Genomic DNA, 25,845 nt, shown 5'->3' on the forward strand with positions numbered 1-25,845 from the left:
GGTCTTCTCCCGGACTCGGGGCAAGCTTCCGCCACGCGACTTGGAGCTGTGGGCAGACGAAGCTCCCCAAGACCGCCTGCGACTCCCGCAGTGGCTGGGGGTGAGGGCGAGTTTTCCCCCCTTCCAGCGGACGCCGCTCCCGGGACCTGCGCTCACTCGGGTGTCCCCTTCACCCCATTAATGTGCTGCAGGCCCCGCGCTGCGTAACTAGGGTCTCGGGGAAAGCCGCCTGCGGGGCCCAGGGCGCTCTTGGTGACACTCGCTTCCCCCCAGAGCCCACGCAGGGAGCCGCCATTCCGGGCAGGGGCGGGAGCCGGCACTGCCGTCTCCCGGGCACCTCGTGCAAATTAAACTCTCGCCCACGTGTAGAAATCGAGCTCCCGCCCCTCGCTTCACGGTAACCGCAGTGCTGAACTGGCTTCACGTGCACACAGACTGCACCGCATCTGACACTTGGCACCAAGTGTGGTAAAAGCGCTTTACAGAACGCGCTTCGTGTCACAAAGAAATACAGAGGGCAGCCCGTGGAAGGCAGGGGATTTTCCTCGGCTCCCGGACTTGGCCCTGTCCGCCCCGCCGGTTGGGGCCGCCACTGCCTGCCTGCGCGCCGCCGCCGCCCCTTTGGGAGGTTTGCTCCGGCAACTTGCACGGGGCCTCGTCCTCCTTTCTCCCTCCGCGCATACGCACGCGGAGGAGGCCTGAGACCTGTGCTGCGCGCCGGACGCCCGTAAGCTCAGTCGCCACTCTTGATTCTCGCCTTCAGAAGACGCCTTTCCCCCCTACCCCTCAAAAAACGCGAACGGCCTTTAGTCAGCCAGTTGTTCGTTGAGTACCTTCCCCCACCCTCCGCAAAAGAGCCTGCAAACTTTTCAGCAGCTCTAAGCTGCGGCCCGGACAGCTGGGGAGGGTCGTGGGCGAAGGGGCGGGGCGAGCAGGGCTTGGGGGGCGGGGGCGCAGAGTGGGCGCGGCCTAACTGCTCCGGAAGTCGCCCCCCACCCCGGGAGGCTCTGGCTTGGGCGTAGTGACCTGAGTCTTCGCCTGGCTCCCCGGGGTGGGGTGCTTTAGGGTGCCCGCGCAGCGCCTCGGCGTTGCTGCGTCACTGTCCTGCCGGTCTGGTCTCGGTACAAGGAGTTCGCACCCAACTTTCCCTGGGGTGTGGGCAGCGCTGGCCGTTTCCCCCCTTCATTCCCGGGCCCGTCGAATCGAGAAGGGACTTCTTCCTTGGAAGTCCTCACCTCCGCCCACATTCTCCCCAGCAGAGCTTTTTTCCGGGACTGCAGAGGAGCGGGGAGGCGGAAGAGAGTTCCGGAAAGGGGGCTTGCCTCCAGAGCAAACACCAGCGCCCCAGAGCAAACACTTTGGGGAACAGAAACTGTCTTGTTTCTAGAATGTTTCTCTAAATTACCTGAAATTATTTCCTCGGCCTTTTTTGGTTTTTAAAGTCACAGGAGAAAGATTACGTTAAAACTATTTTAAAGGCAGCGCTGCTCTCATTTCATCTCGGAGGGTACATGTTTTACTTTTTCCGTTGGCACCGAAGGTAGACGGTGTCTGCAGGCCGCCCAGGCGACCCTCTTTAAAACCGTGTAGGGACTTGACCGCCGCCTCCAGTCCCCCATGCCCGGCGGGGTGTGCGCGACTCGGCCCAGGAAGCCCTGGGCGCTTGCGGGCCCCGCGGCCCTGGCCCAGTGGGAGCGCTCCGAGCGCGCCCTTTCCCAGTCCCTCCCTTCGACAGCGCGGGGCGGAGGTCGCCGTTCAGGGGCCCCCTCAGATGTTGCAGTGCGGGAGCGACACCCGTGCAGCCACAGCAAAGGATGGGGGCGGGCGCGACCTTGTGTCTAGTCTAGGTCTGAGTAATCTGCACCCGTGGGAGTGCCTACCTCCAGGGTGAGCTGTTGCTGGTCTCGAGAGTTCTAGAATATGAACGACCGCGCAGCCGCGTCTGCAGGGGGCCGCCGGGGTTGAAGGCCGTTTTAGGTCCCGTTTGCTCCGAAAAGCCTCGGCCCCGATGCCAAAATGGTGTGGGGACGTGACCGTCCAGGATGTTCCTTCACACCAGCTGTGTCCCCCGGCCGCCAGACGCAGGTTCAGTGACTCCCCGGTCGCAAGGTCTCTACCCTCTGTCCTGAGACCCAGAGGGCGGCTTCGGGGATGCCATGGGGGTGCACATGAGTCTCTTCCAAATGTGGAAGGGCATTATTGTCACCCCCAAAAATCGATTCCTGGTGGCCCCAGCGCCTCGCTAGACATTTGTTCCCCCCTTTCGATGTGAAGCTGGCCAATGAGTGATGCCGAAGAGGCAAGGACAGGGCAAGAGCTGAAAAATTCATGCGTGGGGAGAGGGAGCTCGCTTTCCTGCTTTAAAAGGGCTTTCTAAAAAATAAGTAAAATAAAAGGGCTTTCTGCATGCCCCGGCCTCCAGTGTCACCGTGGTCGCGTTTTAAACAGCAGAATAGGAACCTTGACCTCCCCTCCATGAGAATCCAGCAAAGCAGAAAATTTCCTGATGTATTATACATCCGGGACAATATGAAACTGTCCTTTTGATTAAGTGTTGATTGCGGTCATGAGCGTCCAGTCAGGACATCTTCGGTTTCTCAGCACCGGCACCTGCACTCCGACTTATACGTACGTACATATATAGATTGTGTGTGCGTCAAGAGAAGGAGAACCACACATGCACACTATCTTTCACCCTTTCGCTGTTAATACCTATCACAATTCTATCCAGTTAATTGTGGTTTGAACACACACGTGCACATACAGACACACACACCCCACCCAGCGCAGAACGAGAGAGTGGATCCGGTCTAGTGAGGTTACACTTACTTGTAATCCTCCCCCCTCCCTTTCCAGTTTCTTTGATGATTTTTCCCATAAGTGTACAAGCCGCTGGGACTTCGTAGAAGCAGGCTGTTCCTCCTAAATGTGATTCGGACCATATGCTTTCTACATTCATCCCCGCTCCGGCTTTTCTTCTCCGCACTAACTGCTAACACGTTATAGTCACCTTGAAATTTCCTCTGCTATTTTCCAATTAAAAGCTTAATAGCCCTGGAAACGGAGTTCATGTGGTGAAGTTTACCATAGCCCCTTGTTCTGAAAGGCTTTCTGCTGGGATCCCATTATGTGCTTGAATAAACCCTTTCTGCAAACAGAAATGGGACTCTGGGTTGTCAGGTGTTGGGTTACAATAGACTTTGAGGCAGGGGACATTTTACCAACATAAATACAAACCTGTCCCTATAGGGAGATGTTGTCAAATACTGGGTTATGGAAAACATTCCCATCAAATATGAGAAAAGGATTATTGCGCTATATCAAATGAGTATTTAGATCTCAGCCCCCAATGTGCACTGGAGTGAAACGGGGCCCTGGGACCAAATAATGCAAGATGTCCTGCTTGAGTGGCAAAGGGATAGGGTGGCTAGGTGACTGAGGGAGGAGAGTGGGTCGCCTTGGTAGTGGAAATATCCCCCCAACCTGGTGCGGAGCTCTGCTACTTTCCTTTAAAAAAATTCTTTACTCCCAAGTTCCTTATACTCCCTGGTTTCCCTGACCATTTGGAGAAAATCGGGAGAAATTTGGCTTTGGAAACAGTCTGTGGTCCCCGCATTCCCAAGAGACCTGGAGATTTCAGCGCGAAAGTTCCCAGATTCAGTGTCTTTCTAGGCCCTGTAAGTCTCTCCTTAAGTGAAGTGAGTCGCTGTCAACTCCCCACTTCAGGGCCTCTGGCCCTCGGGGCTGCAGGTCACCTAGGCCTCCAGTTTGGAGAGTTTATAAAGTTCCTCACAGTTGTAGTGTTTTTAAGGCTTGTTTTCTTCTTGAAGCTTGGGAGGAGAGATCCATGAGGCGGTGGGTTAGGGGCAAGACTAAGGGGTCTGTTCCCGAAGCAGCTTTGGAGGCAGGCCTCCCAGGGTTAGCTCCCTCTCGGGCTAGGGTTTCCTCATCGCGCCCTACCAGGTCCGCAGGTCTGAAACGGGGGAGGTGGGGGCAGTCAAGTGCTTCAAGGGAAACACACGCAAGCAGGTTCCCTTTTTAACCTGCTCCCCTCCTGGAATCACCCTTCTAAACGGAGGGTTGGCTGCTAGAACGCCTGGTGCTACTTGAATTCACAGCAAACACAGTGGGACGTTTTCGGGTTGCTTGTTTGCTTCCAGGGCAGTGCAGAGAAAAGCTGAGAGGACAAGGGCAGCTGTGCCGCCAAACGGTTGGCCATTGCAGCAAACTCGTATACGCCCCGGTTTCGCATTCGATTCGCCCAGACCGCCAAGAGCTGAGTTCAGAGTGCGCTGTCTGGAGCTTGCCGGCAGACGGCTCCGGGACTGCATTCTACCCCCCTTCGCACTGAGCCATTGTGCTACCCTGCGTCGCTGTAACCACCTGCTTTTTATTTTTGTTTTCTTGCACTGCGGGAGAGACTCCGTGCATTTGTGGTGGTAGTCTGCCTTAGGCCAAATCGGTACTCTTAGGGGACTAGAAACACGCAAATAACTATTTCAACAAAGTTTTATGCTGTCATCTTGTGCAAGGGCTCTCCCCCACCCCTACCCAAAGACACTGGGGGTGTGTGTGGCCCCATCCCTTTCCATAACTAGATTGCTGAGTCCGTGGGCATTTGAATTGGGGCACGCGAGACCTCCGTTTATCGATCAAATGCCATTGGGCAGGGAGGAGATCACATGCGGTAACTTTGGGGGCGCTAGCGTGGTTCCTGCGTCCGCTCTCTGAAAGTTTATAGACCCAATACTTAAGCAAATCCCCCATAAGAGCGCTTCCCGGCTTTTCAGGACAGAGACTTTTTAAAATTAAAACGTGGGGAGGAGGGTAGAGAAACTCTGCACCAGAGAGAGAGGACAGTTTTTTCCTTTGAAATAGCCTGCAAAATGGGTCGTCATCCTTGGGCCAGAAGGTTTTCAAAATCAATCATTTTCTTCTACAGCAGCAAAAGAAAAAAATGTTGCAAAAGGAAATAAAGCCAACATTTCTCGAACCAATTCCAATGCCCTGCCCCCAACTCCTCCCGCCAGTGGCCGCGGGGCCTGGCTCCCCCCAACTTAAAACCCTCTCGGCTCACTCCGGGAACCAAGTGCACCCGCAGGGCTCTGGTAGGCTCCGGTTCTCGCGGAGCTGTGTTTCTGTGGCCAAGGATGGAAATGAAAGCGGCCTTGGGCTCGGTACCGCCAAATCAGGCCTGGAGGGAAGGGAAGAGAGCGAAGGGCACCTCCACCCTCACCCGCGCTGGTCCTCCCTTCCCCGCCCCGCGTGCACCGCCGCGTCCCGGAGCGCCGCAGTCCCGCCCGCCGCGGGCAGGGGAAGCACAGAGAGCTTGGAGGAGGGGGCCTTGAGCGCCCCCGTGAGAGTGGCCCGACGGCGGATGGCAAGGAAGGTGAAGTGCAGGGAATCGAGGGGCCCGAGCGGAAAGGAAGGAGGCAGGCGTGGAGTGGGGTGGGGAATGCAAGGAGACCTGGACCTCGAGGGTGGGGGTGGGGGTGGCGGTGGGAGGGAGGAGGAGTAGGGGGAGGGCGGCGGAGGAAGTGCCGGGCCCGGCCTGCGCGCGCGGGAGCTGCAGACGAGCTGGCTCAGACCATAATCAGAGCTCTCGCCGGCTCCTGGCAGCCGCCGCAGCGCCTCGGCGAGGGAGGACGTGCCGGCCAAAGCAGCGGCAGGCGGAGACGCAACCGGCGTGAGATTGGTGGAGCGCCAGTCGGGAGGCTGAGGCTGTGAGCGCCGCGGGAGCCGTAAACACGGCTGCAGCCCCTCCGGCCATCCCGGAGCACACGCGGCCGCGGGGACTGCTGGACCAAAGACTGCGCCGCCCGGAGGCCGCCCCTGAGCGGGCCTCCCAACCCGTCGTCCAGCGCGCCCTGACTCGCTCCCGCCGCCAGCCCGCCAGCTCTTCCGGGAGCCCGGGGCATGAACGGCTACGGCTCTCCCTACCTGTACATGGGCGGCCCCGTGTCGCAGCCGCCGCGGGCGCCCTTGCAGCGCACGCCCAAGTGCGCGCGCTGCCGCAACCACGGCGTGCTGTCCTGGCTCAAGGGCCACAAACGCTACTGCCGCTTCAAAGACTGCACCTGTGAGAAGTGCATCCTTATCATCGAGCGGCAGCGGGTCATGGCGGCGCAGGTGGCGCTGCGCAGGCAGCAGGCCAACGAGAGCCTCGAGAGCCTCATCCCCGACTCGCTGCGCTCCCTGCCGGGACCCCCGCCGCCGGGAGACGCCACCTCTGCCCCGCCGCCCTCGCAGCCGTCTCAGCAGCCGCCGCCGCCACCGCGCCCCGCTGTGGAGTTGGCTGCTGCCGCCGCGCTGCGCTGGGCCGCGGAGCCCCAGCCTGGGGCGCTGCAGGCGCAGCTCGCCAAGCCAGGTAAGAGCAGCTGCGGGGCCGCACTGGGCCCCGCGCGTGGGCGAAAACACTTCCAAGCGGCTATTGCTGCTTTGGCTGGGAGGCTCGGAGGCGAATTTTTGGGAAGATGGCCCGGCCCGGCCTTCCGCCCCAACTCCAGCCGAGCCGGTCCTTACTCTCTCGGCAGAAGCGATCTTCGGTCTGGACCCGGCGAGGTAGGAGGTGAACCCAGGCGCCCACGGGAAAGGCGCCTCGGGCTCGCCAAGTGCCTTCCCCAGGTTAAGGGGGGACGGGTAAATAAAGAGGTCGCGGCAGGACCAAATTAAAATCCGCGTGAGCACACACCACAGTGCGGCCGGGCTTTCTTGCCGCAGGCTTTAGAGGGCCTCGCATTTAGGTGCAAGGCAGGAGCCAAGGCCCAAGGCTTGGATGACTCTGGGTGTTTTTCTCGGCCCCCGGGGAATTTGAGCGAACCCGAAGCCTTTCAAGTAGCCTACTGTGGCCTCCAGCCTCTTGCAGTCTGTTGAAAGAAGCCCTATTTAGAAGCAGTAGTAAACAAGGGCCAGAAAGGCCCCCACACTGATAGCGGGGACTCAGAATCTAGTGCGCCCAGAGTCAACCAACTCCTTTTGCAGAATTGCTCAGGTCCTTTAACACCATTCCGCAGGCAGCCCTCAGCAGTCACCGTGGTCTTAAAGAAACAGAAACAAAACGACCTACAGTGAGGAAGGCCAGCCCTGGAGAGTCCTTTCCCCAGTTCTAGGTGGGCCTGGGCCTCCTCCTGTCCTCTCCTCTCCTCTCCCCTCTGCTCCTCTGCTGTGCTTTAGAGAGCATGGGTCTGCTCTGAACCCTGGAGGTGGGCAGATTCCTCCCCTCACCTCTCCATCCGGTTCCTTCCTTCAGGCCTCCAAAGCCTTGCAAACCCCAGTGGAGCCTTTCCTCCTGGAGAATGTCTAGTTTACCATCCTGCCCAGCCCAAGGGCTCCTTTGATTTTAAGCTCATAGAATTCTGTGGACAGGTGTTTGGTCTTTCCCTTTCTCTGGGGCAGATGTACAAAGGAAAAAAGCCCATCTTCTCAGGGAGGGGGTTGAGGCATATGCTGGAATTCAGAGATGGAAGGCCCTGGAAGGCCCAAAGCTCTTCTGTGGGCGGAACTAATGGTAGAGCTTCTGCCTACCCCCAGTCTCCCCCCACCCCAAAAAAGACTGTACCTCTGGCTCTTGGAGAGAGGCTTTCAGCAGCACTGCACTGCTGTGCGGAGCCAGGGAAACATTTGGGGTGAGTTGGTAGGCAGCCTGGCAGGTGCAGTCCTGCTGCCCTGTTGCTCCGTTATGCTGTCCAGACCTGAAGCTCTGAGAACATCTTATGGGAAGAGCAGAACTGGGTATTTTAAGGACAGAAGTGAGTTTACTGAACATGGATTTTGTGGATGTTTAATCCAAGGTAGAATATAAGCATTTCCCTGAGTAATGTCCGCCCACTCCCAGTTGACTCTCTTTTGTCAGTGTGATCTCTTCATACTTATAGGTTTGTCACAGAGGAATAGGAGGGGGGCGGGGAAAGGACATTCTTTTTGTTTTTCTCCTTTAAGTTAGAGCAGGTAACTAGGAGAGTTTTGTCTCAGTTCTCCATGCCAGTAACTTTTCTTAACCTTTCCATTTCCAGTTTCTCTGTCTCCATTTCCCCCAACACTAGGTCGGGAGTTTTGAGTTTGTGACAGTGGTAGCATCTTGCAGTGGCCACCTGCCCAAGCAGCACCCGTGTAATAGTGCTTTGGGTTCTGGGGTCCCTGTCCAAGAGGGGATTCTCTTCACATTGTGTGCTGTTCTAACCATTCTTTGGGATAGCCAGAGTTCATGCTTTCTATAGAGTCACAAAACCAAAAATAACCCTGGGAGGCGGGGAGTGAGGGGCAGGCAGAAAGGCCAAGCAGCAGCCTCAGTAGCAGAAGGATACATGCTTGGGGAGAATAGGAGACGGAGACGGAGACGGCAACTGGACAAACCAGACCTGGTGCCCTCTCTTTTACTCAGAACTAAGTGTTCTGGGATGACCTGAGCCTTAAAATGAAAACAAGTAATTGCAAAGGAGAATAGGATTTACCACTAGAAAAGGTCAGAGTGATGGCTTTGGGGGCCTAAACTATCAGGGATCAAATGCTCAGGTCCTAATGCATACGTTGCACATTTATTATGTAACTTTTGTTTTCTGCTTTCAATTGGTTCGGGCCCCATAATTCCATTCAACACCAACAAAAAGCCAGTCACCAATCCGATGATGGCGAGAGAGGGCAGGAAAGGAATAGATAATTGTTTTCCATTAGGAAGGCAAGTATACAAGTGGATCAGTTCTATGCAATGCTTTGTACAGAGAAAGCCCATTTGGGTTTTAAGTTAGGGAAAACGGCCTGAATGGGACTGTATGGATTTTTCCTTTTTTGGCAGTTGTTCTTATGATGCATTTGTATGTAACATACCAGGCGTATTGAGAAGCTTGTCAGATACGGTCCTTGGCAAGTAGCTCACTATGTAGAGAAGTAAGTGAAGCTCTGTTTGAATGGTAGTAAGTTACATGTACAGTAAGTTCACAGACCATTAGGAATCTCTAAATATCTCCTGGTGGTTTATGGAGATTTGTTTCTTTGTGATTTCAGTGTCAAAAACATGGTTGGTCTCTTTAGTACATAGCTGTGGAGACATTTGCTTTTTTTGTTGGCTCCAAATGCAAGTGCACAAACACACAGAGTCTTTCCCCCTCTCCAGAAATCCTTGTGAAAAGTACACGCCCTAGAGAAGGGAATGTTTGCTGGGCACCGCTGGAGAAAAAAACACCCAGTTCAGGGAGCCACATTAATACCAAGACTCAGTTTTGTAGGTGGAATAAATTTCCTTCCCCAATTCTGCTTCCGATTCTTTAAAGGAACAGGGATTGTTTTATCTAACGGTGTATCATGTTTAACATCCCTTTTAATGTGGAGGTGGTTGTAAGGAGAATTTTCATATTCTCAGGTTGTAACTTCTAGCAATGGATTAAAGCTTTTTTTTTTTTTTTTCCGTTTTGGGTGTACATTTCCCCTGCTCCTAGATTATCATCTACGACTGGCCTGGAATTACTAGATTTTGATTGAGCCCCAAATTCTAGTCTAAGCTCCTTTAAATCTATCCTATTGATGCGTTTCTCTTTCATTTCCTCTTCACTCCCCGCTCCTTCCCGTCAGGAAAATACCTTGGGAAGCTTGAACACCTTTCAGCTCTTAGAGTATCTGAGTCAGCAGCCTCAACCAGCCAAGCCAGCCTTTCAGGGCCTGGGCTGTAGAGCTGAGGAAAGTTAGGGGTCACGACCAAGGTGAGAGGCTGAAGTTACATTCCTCTGTTTGGCTTCCTCCCCCACACCCTACCCTTGCTCCAGGAGAGTGGCCGGGGTCTCCTCAGGCTGCCAGAGGAAAGGGCTGTGGCTACAGATGCTTCCTAGGTTTACATCTGCCATCAAAATAAATATGTAAACAAGTTGTTAAAAAATTTCTTAAAGGAAAAGAAATCTAAAACATCCTATTTGATTAGGAGTAAGAGAGCAGGATTAACTAGGAAAGTAGGGTCTCCTTTCTTGTTTATGTCTCCTGAAATGGAGAGAACAAGAGACCTACAGGAAGGGAAGTGGGGAGATTTTGGAAAACTGCCTTTATTTGATTTGACCTCCTGGCCGGCACCTCCTAGCATCTTTATGCTTGCTCTGGGCTTTTCAGCTCCAGCTTGATTAGGTCCTGTCTGGTCAGCTTCCTAGTTTTAAATTTTACTTTAATTTTTTTAAAGAAGAGACACGCACCTGCATGGATGAATGTTGCCACAACACCGGTCCAGGCCAGGATGGGAAATTCTCCACGGCTAGAGGCTGAAGCAAAGGAAAAGTGGGAGAGACCTCAGAGTCACTCATGAAGGGTAGCTACGAATTTAAAACAGGGTCTGGGTATTTCAGACGCTTTTATTTGGACCGAGGGGCCTGACTCAGAGTTGCATTTTAAAAAGCAAAAACCAACCAAACGAAAAGGAAGAAGCGAGACCGCACTGGTCTTCTCCTAAACCTTACCCACGGCTGGCTCTGGAGGGCGGACGCCGGGCTGCTCACAGCTCCGGGCCTTTCCCACCGGCGACCAGCGAGTGGCCGAGTTACGGACCGGCTTCTTGGGCCCCGGCGCAGCCGAGAGCGCAGCGAGTGGAAGTGCGGGGCGGCGGCTCAGGGACCCCGGGCCGGGTCAGGGATGGATGGGACGCCGGGAGAGGCCCGTGCTGTGGCGGCAGCGCGCTCGCGGCTCCCCTGCGGCCACCCTGGACCACTGTTCTCTTGCACCCAATTCTCGCGGCACCGCCGCTGCGGCGGCACCTTCCACTCGCGCTCAGCCCCGTGGGCTGGGTTAGACCCCGCCTGTTCGGTTGGTTGCCCGATTTAGCAAAAAACCTGCAAATAAACACAAAAAAGGGATATCAAATATTGTATGGGGCACACTTGTACTGAAACATTGTGATTTTTGCTAAGTGCAGGTTTAACTGGGCATCCTGCTATTTTATCTGGCAACCCTAGGCTTCCGGGGCGGGCCCAGCCCTAAAGTCCTCGGGGGCGCCCCTCGGGGTGGGCGTAGCTCTGGCGGGTCTCCCAGCCTCTTTCTCCCTGTGGAGCCCGAGCTACCCCCCCGCCCCCGGCCGGCTCGGAGAGGCGCTGGTGTCCATCTTGTGGATCTGAGCACAGGGTGGACAGGAAAACGGGAGCGTTTTCCACGTCTGGGAACCACAGAGTTCCACTGCCATCCAGGACAGAACCTCCTCCCACCTAACACACCCCTCTGGGTTATAAATCTGGCAGGATAGCCGTGCTCTCGACTTACACAACCAACTCGTCTTCTCCCTGATGGATGAACTCCCGGGTTTAAAAGATTACAGTAATCACAGGAGGACAGTGTAAAGCTAATCTGATAGCAATAACTTTCGGGGAAGGTCAGGCTCAAGTGAAATGTTACCAAGCAACAGGCATTTTGTTTGCGAAATACAATCAAAGAGCATTGATGAGAAATTCTTTGCTGCAGCGAGTCAGCACTCTCAGCTAACAGCTTTACAGAGGGAAAGGGAGTGAATCTTCATAAATAAACGTCCCCGGAAGACTTGGAGCCCCTTTCTGGAAATGTTGGACGTTTTCCTGACGGGAAGGCAGGCAGAACCCAGTGAACACCTACGTGCCTGCCTGCCTCTCCTTTCCCTTTCTTTGCCTCTTCCGTTTCTCCAGCTTCCCTCCTTTCTTCAGCTTTCTAACCTGTTGCGGCCCCTCAGCCATTAGTCACTCGGGTCCCTGGACCCCCATGTCTAGTGTGATGTGACTCTGGTGGCACAGTGGGCCTTGCACCAGGGTTTACATGGGCGCTGGTGGCAGAGGTTGGGGCCTGAGTGGTGGAACATTGGTCATCGCGGGGCCCATCACCTTGGGATCCTGTCACATCCCTCCCAAGAGTCGCCCAATGGCTTTAGTGAGTCACTGCAAACTACTGTTCTCTGAAGAAACTAGGGGAAACTAAAACATAACTAGGTGGGTTTTTTTTTTGCATTTTATTATACAGTTAAACAGCTATAAAAAATAAGCACAATCAACTACTGAGTAACAATATTATGGAAAACTTAACATTCAGAACATCGGTTTTCTCCCGAATCTCTCATCTCTTTTGATCGCAGTGACTGGGCAGACTTAAATTTTACAAAGGTGGGATCAGTGTTCTGCTTGTTTCCCCCCACTAAGTATCACTTGTTTCGTTCAGTAGATGTTCCACTCATAGTCTTTATATGTGAATGTTTACAGCAACATTCCCTCCCATGAATACAGCAGTCTGCCCAGCTGCTGGCCTTTGGGTTACTTGCTGTGTTTCAATATAAAATACAACTCACTGCACAGATAACTTGGAATTTTTGCAAAATATTCTTTAGTAAACGGTAAGCCTCTCAGTAGCCAAGAGGCAAATGCTTTGATCATCTCTGTGTAATCTTACCCAGCACAGTGCCTGGGCACAGAGTGAAGGATTTAATGATATTCGTTACATAGGTGGACGAATAAGTAGCCAGTTGCATTTTTATAACTGCCAAACACACTTGTAGATTTACAGGTAATTGCCCTCCTGCTTCTTGAAAAGTGTTCCTTTCAGAGTCAAGAAAGAGGTCAAAACTAAATTGTTGCAGGACTTACAAAGTCCAGAGTTGCAGTCCACACTTCCTTAAGTCTAGCCCTTTCTATATCAATGTCCGCCAAAATATTGGTCCCCAGGAATCATCTTGATTTCTTCCTATGTTATTAAGCCAGTGTCATTAATGATTTTAAAAAAGGAAACATGACTATGTATTTTTAGTTTTCACAAGGTCCCACCCCCCAGCCCCCGGAAGAAAAGGAAAAATGTTAGACTGACGTTCATTCCCTGCTGTATATTGGGTTTTCACCCATTCACTTTTTTATGATTCAGCATTTCTAGTGGGAGATAAAGATAACAGAAAATGTAAAAAGCGTGTCTCCTGTTTGAATTCTGACTGGGCAGGGGTCTTTTCTGGAAGCCCCATCCAGCTGGGGCTCTTCCTGGCCATTGCTATAAGATTTGTGTACTTTGAAAACGACCCATCAGGGAACAGTTATTGAGAGGTATGTTCCCCAGAGCTCAAGTGAACAGATGAGGGCGTGACAGTCCATGTTTGAAAATGCGTGACATGATTTCAAAAGGAAACAAAAAAGTCCAGTGACTTTTGCACTAGGAAGCAGCGCTCTTTATGCCAGTGCTTTCGTGTTTTTATTCTGGATGTATGCTATATTTTATTTTCGTAGATAGAAAGAATGGATAAGACCCCCACACCTAAGTGAGGAAGATGCTCTTCTTCATGTCAGGAGCGGAATGTTTTGCATATGTGGCAGGCTTCCTCAACATCTTTCAAATAAATACTTAGCACTTTTTTTTTTAAAACTTCATTTTCATATGAAAAAAATCCACTGAAGAAAGTTAAAATTTGCAAACTGTACTTTTAGATCGGAAGTCACTTTTCTGTGGGTGTTCATTCTCTCTCCTTAAAGTCTTGTAGCTATCTCATGGCATAGATATATTGTGAAGTTGGAGCATTGGTTTCCATAGCAACAGTGTCCTTCTCAACGGAGTATCTACTTTTTCAAAAAAATACCTTTACCCTTGTGAAGAGTTTATTTCAGGGATGAGTGTTTCTGCATCGTGAAAAATATGAAATTGAAGAGTGAACATTTGGTAAGATTTTTTTAAATATCTAGAAGTTTAGCTTTAAAAATAGAAGATTATATCACTTTCAGTAACTGGTTTGTAATATCAGATGAGAGTGATTTCTTTCTACTTCTGGTCTAGTAGTTTTTGGCACCTATATACTAGGAGTAAAAATATTCTCAATTGAAATATATTCTTACTCTTTAATGTTCTAGGAATTAGGGTGTCCGTTTCAAGGAGAAAGAGGTTAAAGCATTTGGGGAGTATTTCCTTTTTCATTTTGATACTGGGCAGTTTCACATTTCTATATCTGGAAAGGCCTTTGTGTTTTAAACCAACCGGAACAATTTGTAAAGTTCATTTAGGGAAAAATCTACAGATGTAAAGAAACACCCATTATTAAATTACGCTTTATCACTGGGCCCAAAACTCACCCTCTATAATTACTTGTGAAAGTCTGTATTTATGCCAGTAATTTACAATACTTCTAGTTCAGGCACAACAATACAACCGTACTTGACACCGCAAATTTGCAGGGCTCGTATGTTCCGACCTTTAGAAATTATCGCTGGGTAAGGAGTTATTCTTGGTACAAGGTGAGAGGCTGGCCTTCCCTTGCCCGGTTCTGAATCCCCAGCAGCCTTGGATGTTGTCTTGGTGTCTGCTTACCTGGCACCCCTTAGAAGGACGTGATGCGTTGCTCAGGTGTGTGGGCACCACGGGTGTGTCCCACTCACTGCTTCCTTCAATGGCTTCCGTCTCCCCTTTGAGTACAGTATAAACAGTGCTGAACTCAGCTGGTTGGAATGTTCTGAATTTGTAGATTTGATTCCTGTGACATCCGGTTAGACTTTCTCACTTTTTGGCCATAGCCTGCCCACCCCTTTGGAGAGGCTGATCAGCCCGGAAATCTTCAGAGAGAAAGTGTGGCTGAATCAGCACAACCCGCCACACTCTTTGAGAAGTCACCAGAAGCTCTTGCTGCACTGGGGATGTCACCGTGGCAGGTGCAAAGGGTAGCACAAGAAAATATGAAAGAGGCCTCGTGCAGTCTAGGGGTTCACAATTGGTAAACAAGCTGCCAATCATAGAGGATTCTACCGTGGCCCGTTCTGCAGATCCGGAAAATAGCTTCAAAAGTTAAATTTTGTATTGTCTGATTTAGAGTCCTGCCGTCCAATATCCAGTTGATTGGGACAGTATGTCCTTTACCATCTTGAAAAAAATACTACATTTTCAAAATGGTAGATATGACAGATTAGCCAGAACATCATTTCTTAGTTCCCTTTTGGCTAAACTTCTGCCCTTTGAATCACTTTCTTCTGGCGTCTAAAGCATTCTGTGGAAGACTAAGCTTGGTAATAGAGCTCGAAGCATTTTCCCCAAATGTCTTCGGTGTTTGCAGCTCATCCAGAGTGGGGAAAAGTTACCTTTTAAAGTGGGAAGGTATTTTTAGGTTCACGCATTTCTTTTAAAAATATCACAATCAGAGCTTTTTAGCTGTATTTACATACCTTTTTGTTTCCTAGAAGAACCAGTTGTTCCTTTAAAAAAAAAAACCCAACAACCCACCATCCCCTGTATTGCTATGACACTGTGTATCATATTTCTTGCACTTTTTCATTGTGGTAAAATATACATAACATAAAATTTACTATTTTAACCTTTTTTTAGGGACACAATATAGTGGCTTTAAGTATTTTCACAATGTTGTGTGGCCATCACCACTTTCCATTTTCAGAACTTTTTCATCATCCCTAACTGAAACTCAGTACCCATTAGACAGTAAGTCCCCCTTACCCCCTGCCCTAGCCCCCGGTAATACCATTTGACTTTCTGTCACTATGAGTTTGCCTATTCTAGGTACGTTATATAAGTGGAATCATAGAATATTTGTCCTTTTGTGTCTGCCTTACTTCACTTAGCGTGATTCATCCACATTGTAGCATGTGTGAGAATTTCATTCCTTTTTGAGGCTGAATAATATTCCATTATATGAATGGACCACATGTTGTTTATCCATTCATCCATCTTTTTTTTTTTTTTTTTTTTTTTTTGGCGGTACGCGGGCCTCTCACTGTTGTGGCCTCTCCCGTTGCGGAGCACAGGCTCCGGACGCGCAGGCTCAGCGGCCATGGCTCATGGGCCCAGCCGCTCCGCGGCATGTGGGATCCTCCTGGACCGGGGCGCGAATCTGCATCCCCTACATCGGCAGGTGGACTCTCAACCACTGCGCCACCAGGGAAGCCCCCTTCATCCATCTTTGATGGACACTTGGTTGCTTCCACTCTTTGGCTCTTGTGGATAATGCTGCTATGAACATTTGTGTTCCATGTGTGCAGATTTGCTGCTTAGCAAATTCTGCCTGGTTGTGTTTGCTTTCCCCCTTGCGCATGCGTCTTATTTCCCCAACTTGGTAATAAATTCCACAAGTTAGGGGCCAGTCTTATACATCCTGGTATTTTCCACCCTTTATTCTGTTTTCCTCAGTGTCTTGCAGGTTACAGCAATACAAGTACTTGATGCTGACAATAATAGATAATGAAAGCTAAAGAAATAAGAAAACTGTTTAGAGGAGCACAGTATTGAAAACATTATTTTATGTCCATATTTTCCCCAGGAGAGTATTTGACTTGTTTTCCCAAGCTCCGCTGAGCAGGGGCCAAGATCCAATTGTGTGTTGAGTTCAGTGCTGAGTTAGCATACTGTCACCGTCCGCTTATTGTCAAGTGTTTAACGATAGCATAACACCAAGAGGTAGGCGTGGGGTCCTGAGTCAGGAAAATGTAGGCAGGTCTAGCTGATTGGAATATGAAGATATGGAAGCTTTTTTGTTGCTGTTTTTCTCGTTGGGATCAAGGACAAATACCACATTAACCCAGGGGGTGAAAACTGGGATTCCAGTCCTAGGAAGTTGCAGGAGAGGATATGTCAAATTTCTCTTGCAAAAATAGGTGTTTTGTGCATATCCCAGAGTTGTTACAGAAAGCAGAAATGGCTTCATGTGTGTGGGTTGCAACTGACCCCCACATGGACACTTGATATTTTGTACTGGAAAAAGAAGCAGTGTACATAAAATGCAAATTTGGGACAACTAAATTTGTATCAGATTTATAATTGAAAATTTCACGGATATAGTTTAAGAGTTTCTTAAAGTATTTATTTATGCCTAAGACATATTTATTGCTTTGTGAAGAATCAAAGTTTTGTTTTTCAATTATAATTAAGGTACATCCCATATTAGAACAATGCTCATAAATGGGCCTTTGTTTCAGGCTTTTTATTTACTTTTAAAAATAAATTAGTTTTCTTTATTTCTGGCTGCGTTGGGTCTTTGTTGCTGCACGCGGGCTTTCTCTGGTTGCGGCGAGCGGGGGCTACTCTTCATTGCGGTGCGCAGGCTTCTCACTGCGGAGGCTTCTCTTGTTGCGGAGCACGGGCTCTAGGCACGCAGGCTTCGGTAGTTGTGGTTCACGGGCTCCAGAGCGCAGGCTCAATGGTTGTGGCGCACGGGCTTAGTTGTTCCACAGCGCGTGGGATCTTCCCGGACCAGGGATCGAACTCATGTCCCCTGTATTGGCAGGTGGATTCTTAACCACTGCACCACCAGGGAAGTCCCTGTTTAAGCGTTTTAAAATAAACAACAACAAATAGGAGGAGATGGATTTTAGAAGCTGCTTTTATGAAATTTCACCAGCTGGCTATCTACACATAATCAGGTGTGCCCACTGAGAAGGCGACAATGAGGCTATTCAGGCAGGGCAGTGGATAAAAATCCACTCGCATATAGCTTGTTAATAAAGAATATGTTTCTTTATTATTAAGATCTCTTAGAGCCTACTTCTGCAAGCAGACCAATCTTACTTATTTACTCCTACCTACCTACCTTCCTTCCTTCCTTCCTTCCTTCCTTCCTTTCTGCCTGTTTAGCACCGTAATACTAGCCCTTGTGGGGGGGTGATGTCTTAAGTCAAAATGTTAAATTTGCAACTGGTTTACTTCACGGCAAATCTCTGCTTTATTTGGGAAGCTTTTTGTTTTGTTTTGTTTCTCTCTTCTTTTAATATAGTTCAGGAAGGTATCTTGAAGTTCTCTCCATGAACTTTACTAATGAAACAGTTCATGAAAACCTGTCTGCTTCTTGCAGCCCAGGTCCTGGAGTTATGGATGCACTGCTTCACTGGTGGATCTTGCTCCCTGGCAGTTTCAGAAGCCTTCTCCAGCCATTTCCTTCTTTCTCTCTGTAGCCTGTCCCACATCCAGATTTCACAGCTGGTTTTGCTTACCCTCTAGTGTGGGTTATAGGCAACCAAGTCTGCCAGGACCTTGAGTGGGCTTTTAAGAAAAATTTCAATGTATAGAGGCTGCCTGTATCACTTTGGCAATCATATCGACTAGTTATTGTACATGGTATCCTGATGAAACATACTGACGACTAGTTCACAGAACATTTGACACAAAATCTGCCTATGGGAAAATGGATTTAAAATATTAAAATTTCCCATGGGTATATGCGTCGTGCGCCGGCTGTTAATGTCTTTGAATGACACCGGCCACCTCATTTGCAGAAGAGGGACCGGAAGACAAGCCTGGGTTCATTTTCCTGTTCTTCCCTGGATGGTGTTTATCCCCAGCCTGGCCCCTATTTAGATTGTTAGCGCTAGACAGCCACATCTGTGGTTGTAGGTATCGTGTTTCCGTTCTGTGTTGAAGGCAAGCTTCCCTGCACACACCATTCTGAGAAATCACTCCGATTTCTAGATCTTTATTTCCAGGTATTTTTTTCCCATTTGCCAGTGACACACTGGATATTTTTAAGGCTTGCAGTATGTTATAACCCACAAGGAAGCAGTTCCCCTTGCAGAAAGCCCATGTAGGGCCCTCTCCTGAGCACATCTGTTCCCCTTTACACACACCAGGAAAGGATTAACCCAGCTGTTCTCTGCTTTTCAGATTTGACTGAAGAACGACTCGGGGACAGCAGCACAGCGGACACCACTGAGACCTTCAGTGACAAAGACACGGACCAGAGGAGCTCCCCGGACGTGGCCAAAAGTAAGGGCTGCTTCACGCCAGAGAGCCCCGAGATAGTGTCGGTGGACGAAGGGGGGTATGCGGTCCAGAAGAACGGAGGCAGCTCTGAGAGCCGACCCGACAGCCCCAAGTATCCCGGGGAGCAGAATCACCTCCTGATCGAGGGCCCCTCGGGGACCGTGTCTCTGCCCTTCAGCTTGAAAGCCAACAGACCGCCCCTGGAAGTGTTAAAAAAAATATTCCCCAATCAGAAGCCCACGGTGCTGGAGCTGATCCTGAAGGGCTGCGGGGGCGACCTGGTGAGCGCCGTGGAGGTCCTGCTCTCCAGCCGCACCTCCAGCTTGGCCGCGGACCGAACTGCGGCAGAGCCCGAGGGCCTGGTGCTGCCCTCCAGCGGGCACATCTTTGAACACACCTTGAGCTCCTACCCCATCTCCTCTTCCAAATGGTCCGTGGGCTCGGCCTTCAGAGTCCCAGACACGTTGCGGTTTTCCGCCGACTCCAGTAACGTGGTCCCCAACCCCCTGGCCGTGCCCCTGCAGCACCCGTTCCCCCAGCCTCCCCGGTACCCTCTGATGCTGAGGAATACTTTGGCGAGAAACCAGTCGAGCCCCTTTCTTCCCAACGATGTCACCCTGTGGAACACCATGACGTTGCAGCAACAGTACCAGCTGAGGTCCCAGTACGTCAGCCCTTTCCCCACTAACTCTACCAGCGTCTTCAGAAGCTCACCTGTCCTCCCCGCCCGCGTCCCCGAAGACCCTCGGATACCCATCCCTGACGATGGGTGTCCCATCGTGTCAAAGCAGTCCATTTACGCCGAGGACGACTATGACGAGAGGTCTGACTCCTCAGACTCTAGAATACTCAACACTTCATCTTAAAGTGCTACCCGATGGGTGGTGACCAGGTGACATTGTCTGTGCATTTGAACCCTGGGCCCCCCTTGAGGAGAGGCCACATCCTGTGTATACCTTTTCCTTCTGTTTCACAAAGTGACTGTGCTTGATTCTATACCTTAGCAATAAAAACATAACTTATTTAATTTCTTGCACTTCACTGGAAAATGCCAAATAGCTCTGCTCTGTGGCTTTAGTGCTGAATGTTCGTTGTAAAAGAGAATAGTCTTGGGAAAGCCTTGGGCCCATGGAAGATTTATTTGGGGATGTAGAGCTGAAGGTCAGCCTTGCCCCTAAACTCAGCCTGGAATGTTCAATAAAATAGTATACTTGAATGAAATTTTTTTTTTTTTTTTGCGGTACACGGGCCTCTCCCGTTGCGGAGCACAGGCTGTGGACGCGCAGGCTCAGCGGCCATGGCTCACGGGCCCAGCCGCTCCGCGGCATGTGGGATCTTCCCGGACCGGGTCACAAACCCGCGTCCCCTGCATCGGCAGGCGGACTCTCAACCACTGCGCCACCAGGGAAACCCCTTGAATGAAATTTTGTAAAAGAGGATTCCTTAGGATATGTGAAAGCTAAAGGCAGTGGTTCGGTTGCAAACGGACTATAAACAGGGACCTTATACTCCTATGCTAAAAATCCTTGCATTTTAAAGAGAGACTGCACTTAATAGAGTGAACCGCTCACATGCTTATTTAAGCTTGGACAGTTTTCAGAGACAAACTCCATTAAGAATTATCCTTTTCACATGGCTGAATCGAAACGTGTAATGTCAATGTCAGTGTAAAGCCAATCACAGCTGTGAACTGCATGAAACGTATTGTGAAATGAACACAAGATTAAGCTTTGTCAGGTTAATGTAGCATGCTAAGGACTCTAGAAAAAAATAAACTAAGGAGATGATCTTGGTTTATGTCATTTCTACTTGTGGAAAGAGGATCTCTAAAAATAGAAACTTGATATAAAAGCTACTTACCAGTGCATGGATCAAGGCTTCAGTTAAAGGCGATGTCCCTTGAGAAATATGAATGGCAAAGTTTGGGGGCTGCATTCAGAAAGACAGAATTTATTTTTCAAGAATAGACATAATTCAGTCCCTCCATCCGTTTGTTTCTTCAACAGATAATTATTGAGTGCCTATTATGTGTAAGAGGATGCTCTTTGTATGTTATTGTCCGAGTTACCTGCCCGTTGAGTCCAAGACAGCAGGGATTATATGATGGAGAATCTCATTAAAAACAAAGTAAAAATGAAAACATCTACAGTGTGGAAAGTAAGCAAAGTGCATAGCACGGTACCTGACACAGAGAAAGTACTCCATCCGTGAGAGCAGTTACTCCTGTTAAGTTCAGTATATCCTCCTATTTGCATTCAGGATGAAGAAGTGGATTCCCTCATTTTCGCTTGGAGAAGATGCCATTCTGGCTTTGGGGGATGACCACAGCGAAACTTCAGGGCTTTTCCCCTTCATTTAAAAAGCATTTTGGGGGGGCTACTGTATGTGGCAAACTTCTTGCTCAGGTATTTTTAAAAGTGAGTTTTAGAACAATCATGTGCAGTGGTGCTCACACCAACCACTTCTTACTCCTTTCTTCAGAATGCTGGAGAGGAAAGATGACTGCCCAGGTCAGACAATAAACTTATGAATGTGGAAGGGAAAGAAAATAAGTGAAACCCTTTACATGACAAGGATGCAGAGAGAGCTCCCAGCACAAGAATAGGTCTTGAAGGGACCTTCATCCTGGGAGGAAGAAGGGCAAATCCTCTCGGCCTGAGATGCTCCTCCCTCAGTGGGAACAGGAGCTGATGTCAGCTGCCCACCATCCTTGCATGGGTCCCAGGAGGAAAACATATTTCAAACAAAATCTCATTTTTATTTCTACTGGGCACCTTTCGAATGAGAAATCATTGAGGGGAAAAATTCCTTATATTAGTTGGACTAATGTGTATTTAGTTGACATGGTTACATACCAGAGTGTTTAAAAGTAAATACGATTTGTTGTTAAGGTTATGTTTTAGTGAGGGACTGGAGAGGAGAAGAATGTGACCCCTGATTCTAAAAATACATGTGCAGGACATTTTATATGGTAGTGATGGGCTAATGTCTGGGCCTACCTAGCAAAAATGTATTTTCAAAGGTATCTTCAAAAGTTTATCTATATTTATCTAACAAGCAGCAATGATAACAGATTCTATATGAGATGACAGTGCTATAAAATCTGTCATATCTTGAGGTTGAGTGACCTGGATTAAGCAAAACGGCTTAAGACATGGTATCCTGACAGTTTGATTTTGCCCACAGATCATCAAAGTCCTTGCCCTCTTTTCCCAATGGCCAGCAAAATGGAACTACCTATAAGACAGCTTATTTCTGGGCTACTACAGGTATGTTTGATCCTCAGTGTACTTCTGAAGCAAGATGTGTTTGTTTCGGTGCGGTAAGTGTGGTACGGGGTTGGAGGGAAAAATTGTTCGTTAAGATCCTATGTCCTGCTTCCTGCATTCAGTTTTGCTTCCTCTGCAGTCGTGACAACTGAGGCCCCTCTGGTTAAAGTGGCAAAACCTCTTAGATTCTAGCTCAGCTCTCAAAGACCATCCTGCTACGGTTGGCATGTAAGAATTCAAGGGAAATGAACACTGCTCTGCCCATGGGCACTCAGTCACTCTTTCACAGGAAACTCAACACCTGGATGAAAAGAGGAAAACAACATCAACCAGTTCCTAGTTAAATCCCATCTGTCACACAGAATATCTGGGTCCTCGGCTGTACACTTGCAGTCGAGTCAGGCCAGGCTTATAGAGAGTTAATTCCTATTAACCCACAGTGCCCCTTTCCCCCTGCTAGTCTTACAGTAGGTGCTTTGTTCATCTTTGATGTGATGGCGGGTGGGCTACTCGTGTTGTCCTGCAGCAGTTTGTCTCAAAGTGTGGTCCAGGCACCTGATACTTAGTCTCTAGTTTAGATTCCTGGGCCCCACTTGTTGAGTGCAGAATCCCTGTAGCCTAAGCTCCTACATTTTTACCATCCTCTCCAGGTAATTCTTTTTCATTTATTTATTTATTTATTTTTGGCTGCGTTGGGTCTTTGTTGCTGCGTGCGGTCTTTCTCTAGTTGTGGCGAGCGGGGGCTACTCTCATTGCGGTGCGCGGGCTTCTCATTGCAGTGGCTTCTCTTGTTGCAGAGCACGGGCTCTAGGCGCGTGGGCTTCAGTAGTTGTGGCACACGGGCTCAGTAGTTGTGGCGCATGGGCTTAGTTGCTCCACGGCATGTGGGATCTTCCTGGACCAGGGCTCGAACCCGTGTCCCCTGCATTGGCAGGTGGATTCTTAACCACTGCGCCACCGGGGAAGTCCCTCCACGTAATTCTTAAACTCACTAAGATTTGAGATCTGCCTCACTCTGCATCACATCCTTAGGTTTCCTTCTTAGATCTATGCCAAGTAAAAGAGCTGAGGGATACAAACCGTGATGCTGGGGATTTCAAGATCCCCATTCCACTCACATCTACTTTCCTACGGCAAGAGTAAAGTTCACTGTGTACGCAGTCTTAATTCACGCCCTAGAGCCAGTTCAAATAATGGTAGTGTCAGTGTTAATGATTAGATCGAGTACACGTTTGGGATCAGAAATGCCTGTTTCTGGAAACTTGGGTTTGGTAAAGGACCAGATATTAGCATAAGCATGCTATCCTTTCCCCTAAGGGGACTGCTGCCAGTTTTTCAGTTGTTCTGTGATTCCTGGCTTACTCGTGACACCTGGAAATAGGTTTTGCCCTGGAGCTTTGGGTTCTAAGAAATATCAACAAACCTTCCCCTTTCTCCAGCTTTATTGAGATATAATTGACATGTAGCATTGTTAAAGATGTATAATGTGATGATTTGATATGTGTATATGTTGCAAAATGATTTCCATAATAAGGTTAGTTAACACATCTATCACCTCACATAATTACTTCTTTTTGTGGTTTAAATCTGTTCTCTCAGCAACTTTCAAGTATACAATACAGTATTGTTAACCATAATCACCATACATTAGATCCCCAGGACCTATTCATCTTGTAATTGGAAGTTTGTACACTTTGACCAACATCTCCTCATTTCCCCACCCTTTAGCCCCTGGCAACCACCAGTCTACTCCCTGTTTCTGTGAGTTTGGCTTTTTTAGATTCCACATATAAGTGAGGTCATATAGTACTTGTCTTTTTGTGGCTGGCTTATTTCACTTAGGATGTAACATTTTCTTTATCTATTTACGCGTCGATGGACACTTAGGTTGTTTCCGTATGTTGTGAATAATGCTGCAATGTGCATGGAGTGCAGATATCTCTCTGAGATAGTATTTTCATTTTCTTCGGATATATTCCCAGAATTGGAATTGTTGGATCATATGGTAGTTCTATTTTTAGGTTTTTGAGGAACCTCCATACTGTTCTCCATAGTGGCCACCCCAATTTACATTTCCAACAACAGTGCAAGAGGGTTCCCTTTTCTCCACACCCTCTCCAGCACTTACCTCTTGTCTTTTTGGTAATAGCCATTCTAACAGGTGTGAGGCGATATCTCACTGTGAAATATCAACAGTTTCTTTTTCTGTTTCTTGTTTTTATTTTTGGTTTTGTTTTGTCCTTTTTAGATCACTTGATTTCATTCTGCTGTCCATGTTTAACATTAGCTGTTTGGTGATAATATAATCTGAGTATAAAGCAGTAAGTTTTTCAAAAGAGATGTTGCTCTTAACTGAATTTTAGTGAATAAGAGTGAGTTTAAAATAGACTTACAAACATGCCAGTCCTGCAGAAGAAAAAAATTAACATAGTAATTTGCTGTATACTTCCATAATTCCATAGTGGAATCTCCAGAAATAATATGTAGAAACAAGAGTTAATTGTAAGTGAATTTCAGTTGCTGGCTCCCAAATGTGTTTTAAAGTTGCTCTATAGCATCTGGGCTAGATTGCAGGAAATACACAGTGAAAAGTAGAAGCATTTCTATTATATCTGTATTATCTCAACAGATATGATGGGAAAACCAGAAGTAGTTTCACAAACGTCTTGAGAAGCAAGGCATTTGTTAGCCAGGTGTATGGCTGTCGTTGAAATTAATAGAAGAGCAACCTGGAAAGGGAACAGTTACCAGGGAAAAGGGGCAGTGATTGTAGACCTCTGGTCTAGGCTCTTACAGTTAATTGGCCAGCTTCTAAGAGCCTAAGAACATTTAAAATTTATGAAAAGAATAGGACCAGAGGAGGGGATCCTATTCAGTGCAGTGTAGCAGTCATATATTATGGGGTTTGCTCTTCAGGGACTCATCATCCAGGGTCTCCAGGTTGCCCTGTGGCTGGATCTGTGGGAGACGATGGTAGGGGAGGCATCCTGGGAACATTTGTTGGGTGCCCAGAAAACAGGTACTGACTGCATTTGAACTGACGTATTTGAAAAATGAACTTGATTTCATTGCATACTGTTTCAGTGATTCATTCTTTATATGTGCATTTACTCAGCAGAAGTGAGTTCAAAATAAGATGGATGCTACATTTATATGTTAATTTTAATATTGAAGCTATCCTGTATTTGAAGAATAAGATCAATGCTTCAATTTCACTTCTTATGTGGTACTGAATGTTGTCATTCCTGGGGAAAAAAATCATTTCTGAAGGCATCCTGCCCAAATCCCATTCTTAGTGGGCAAGAGGAGTCTTAGAAGAGGCAATTTTGCCTTTTGCTCATGTTCTTTTCAGTGATGTCCTTCATTGTTCCCACAGTATCATTTACTCTTTCGGTGTGAAGGGTAAATAGCAAGGGCAGTGTTTTTTTCTTACATTACAATGGAGTTTATTTACTAACTGGATTCTGAGAGTTTGCTGGGGTTGTTTGGCTGTGTCAAGAGTTTCATATATCCCACCGGCAAAGCTACTGGACTTAACCGAAAGTAAACTCAGCAGTTGTTCAGAAAAGTCCCTCCAGAGGACTTGAGTCACTGCTTAGTGGTTTTAGATATGACCTCACACTTGCACTGTGGTTTGAATGAAAGACTCCAAATGTCTGTGGAAAACAAAGCTGATGAATGAATGAAAATACCAGCAAACACTGAGGCACTAGGAACCAGCCTGCCAAAGCATCTCCACTACAGTAATAGCTGTGGTTCACCGCAGACCCTGAACCTTCAAGAAACATTATATCTAATGTGGTTTAGTGTTAGAGATATTTTATTCTATAGAGATTTTTGAAAATTGGCAATTGGGTATGATGCACACGTAGCTCCCTATTACATGGAGTATTTGATTTGCCAAAGGCCCTGTATGTATCTGTCAGAAACATGTTCT

At 48.5% G+C, this 25,845-nt stretch overlaps 1 protein-coding gene across 2 annotated transcripts; it reads left to right on the plus strand.

Moving 5' to 3' along the window:
- Positions 1 to 635: 635 nt before the first annotated feature.
- Positions 636 to 20,395, plus strand: DMRT3 (doublesex and mab-3 related transcription factor 3). 2 transcript variants are annotated; one of them, XR_010944666.1, is made up of 2 exons: positions 636 to 727; positions 18,541 to 18,662. XR_010944666.1 is itself a non-coding variant. In XM_067742420.1 (2 exons), exons 1-2 carry the CDS (start codon positions 5,917 to 5,919, stop codon positions 19,503 to 19,505), a joined length of 1,416 nt encoding a protein of 471 aa, XP_067598521.1. In that variant the 5' UTR covers positions 5,698 to 5,916; the 3' UTR covers positions 19,506 to 20,395. The 2 variants fall into 2 exon arrangements, 1 of the variants encoding a protein (XP_067598521.1); XM_067742420.1 differs by lacking the exon at positions 636 to 727 and adding an exon at positions 5,698 to 6,367 and having other exon boundaries at positions 18,541 to 20,395.
- Positions 20,396 to 25,845: the final 5,450 nt, after the last annotated feature.

This window comes from Pseudorca crassidens, chromosome 7, assembly GCF_039906515.1.
Source record: "Pseudorca crassidens isolate mPseCra1 chromosome 7, mPseCra1.hap1, whole genome shotgun sequence".
NCBI lineage: Eukaryota > Metazoa > Chordata > Mammalia > Artiodactyla > Delphinidae > Pseudorca > Pseudorca crassidens.

Excerpts from the sequence above, each read along its gene's own strand:
- DMRT3 (XM_067742420.1), top strand. The coding sequence starts at position 5,917 with ATGAACGGCTACGGCTCTCCCTACCTGTACATGGGCGGCCCCGTGTCG. Across the intron at positions 6,368-18,540 it reads GGCGCAGCTCGCCAAGCCAG|ATTTGACTGAAGAACGACTC; the intron begins GTAAGAGCAGCT and ends TCTGCTTTTCAG.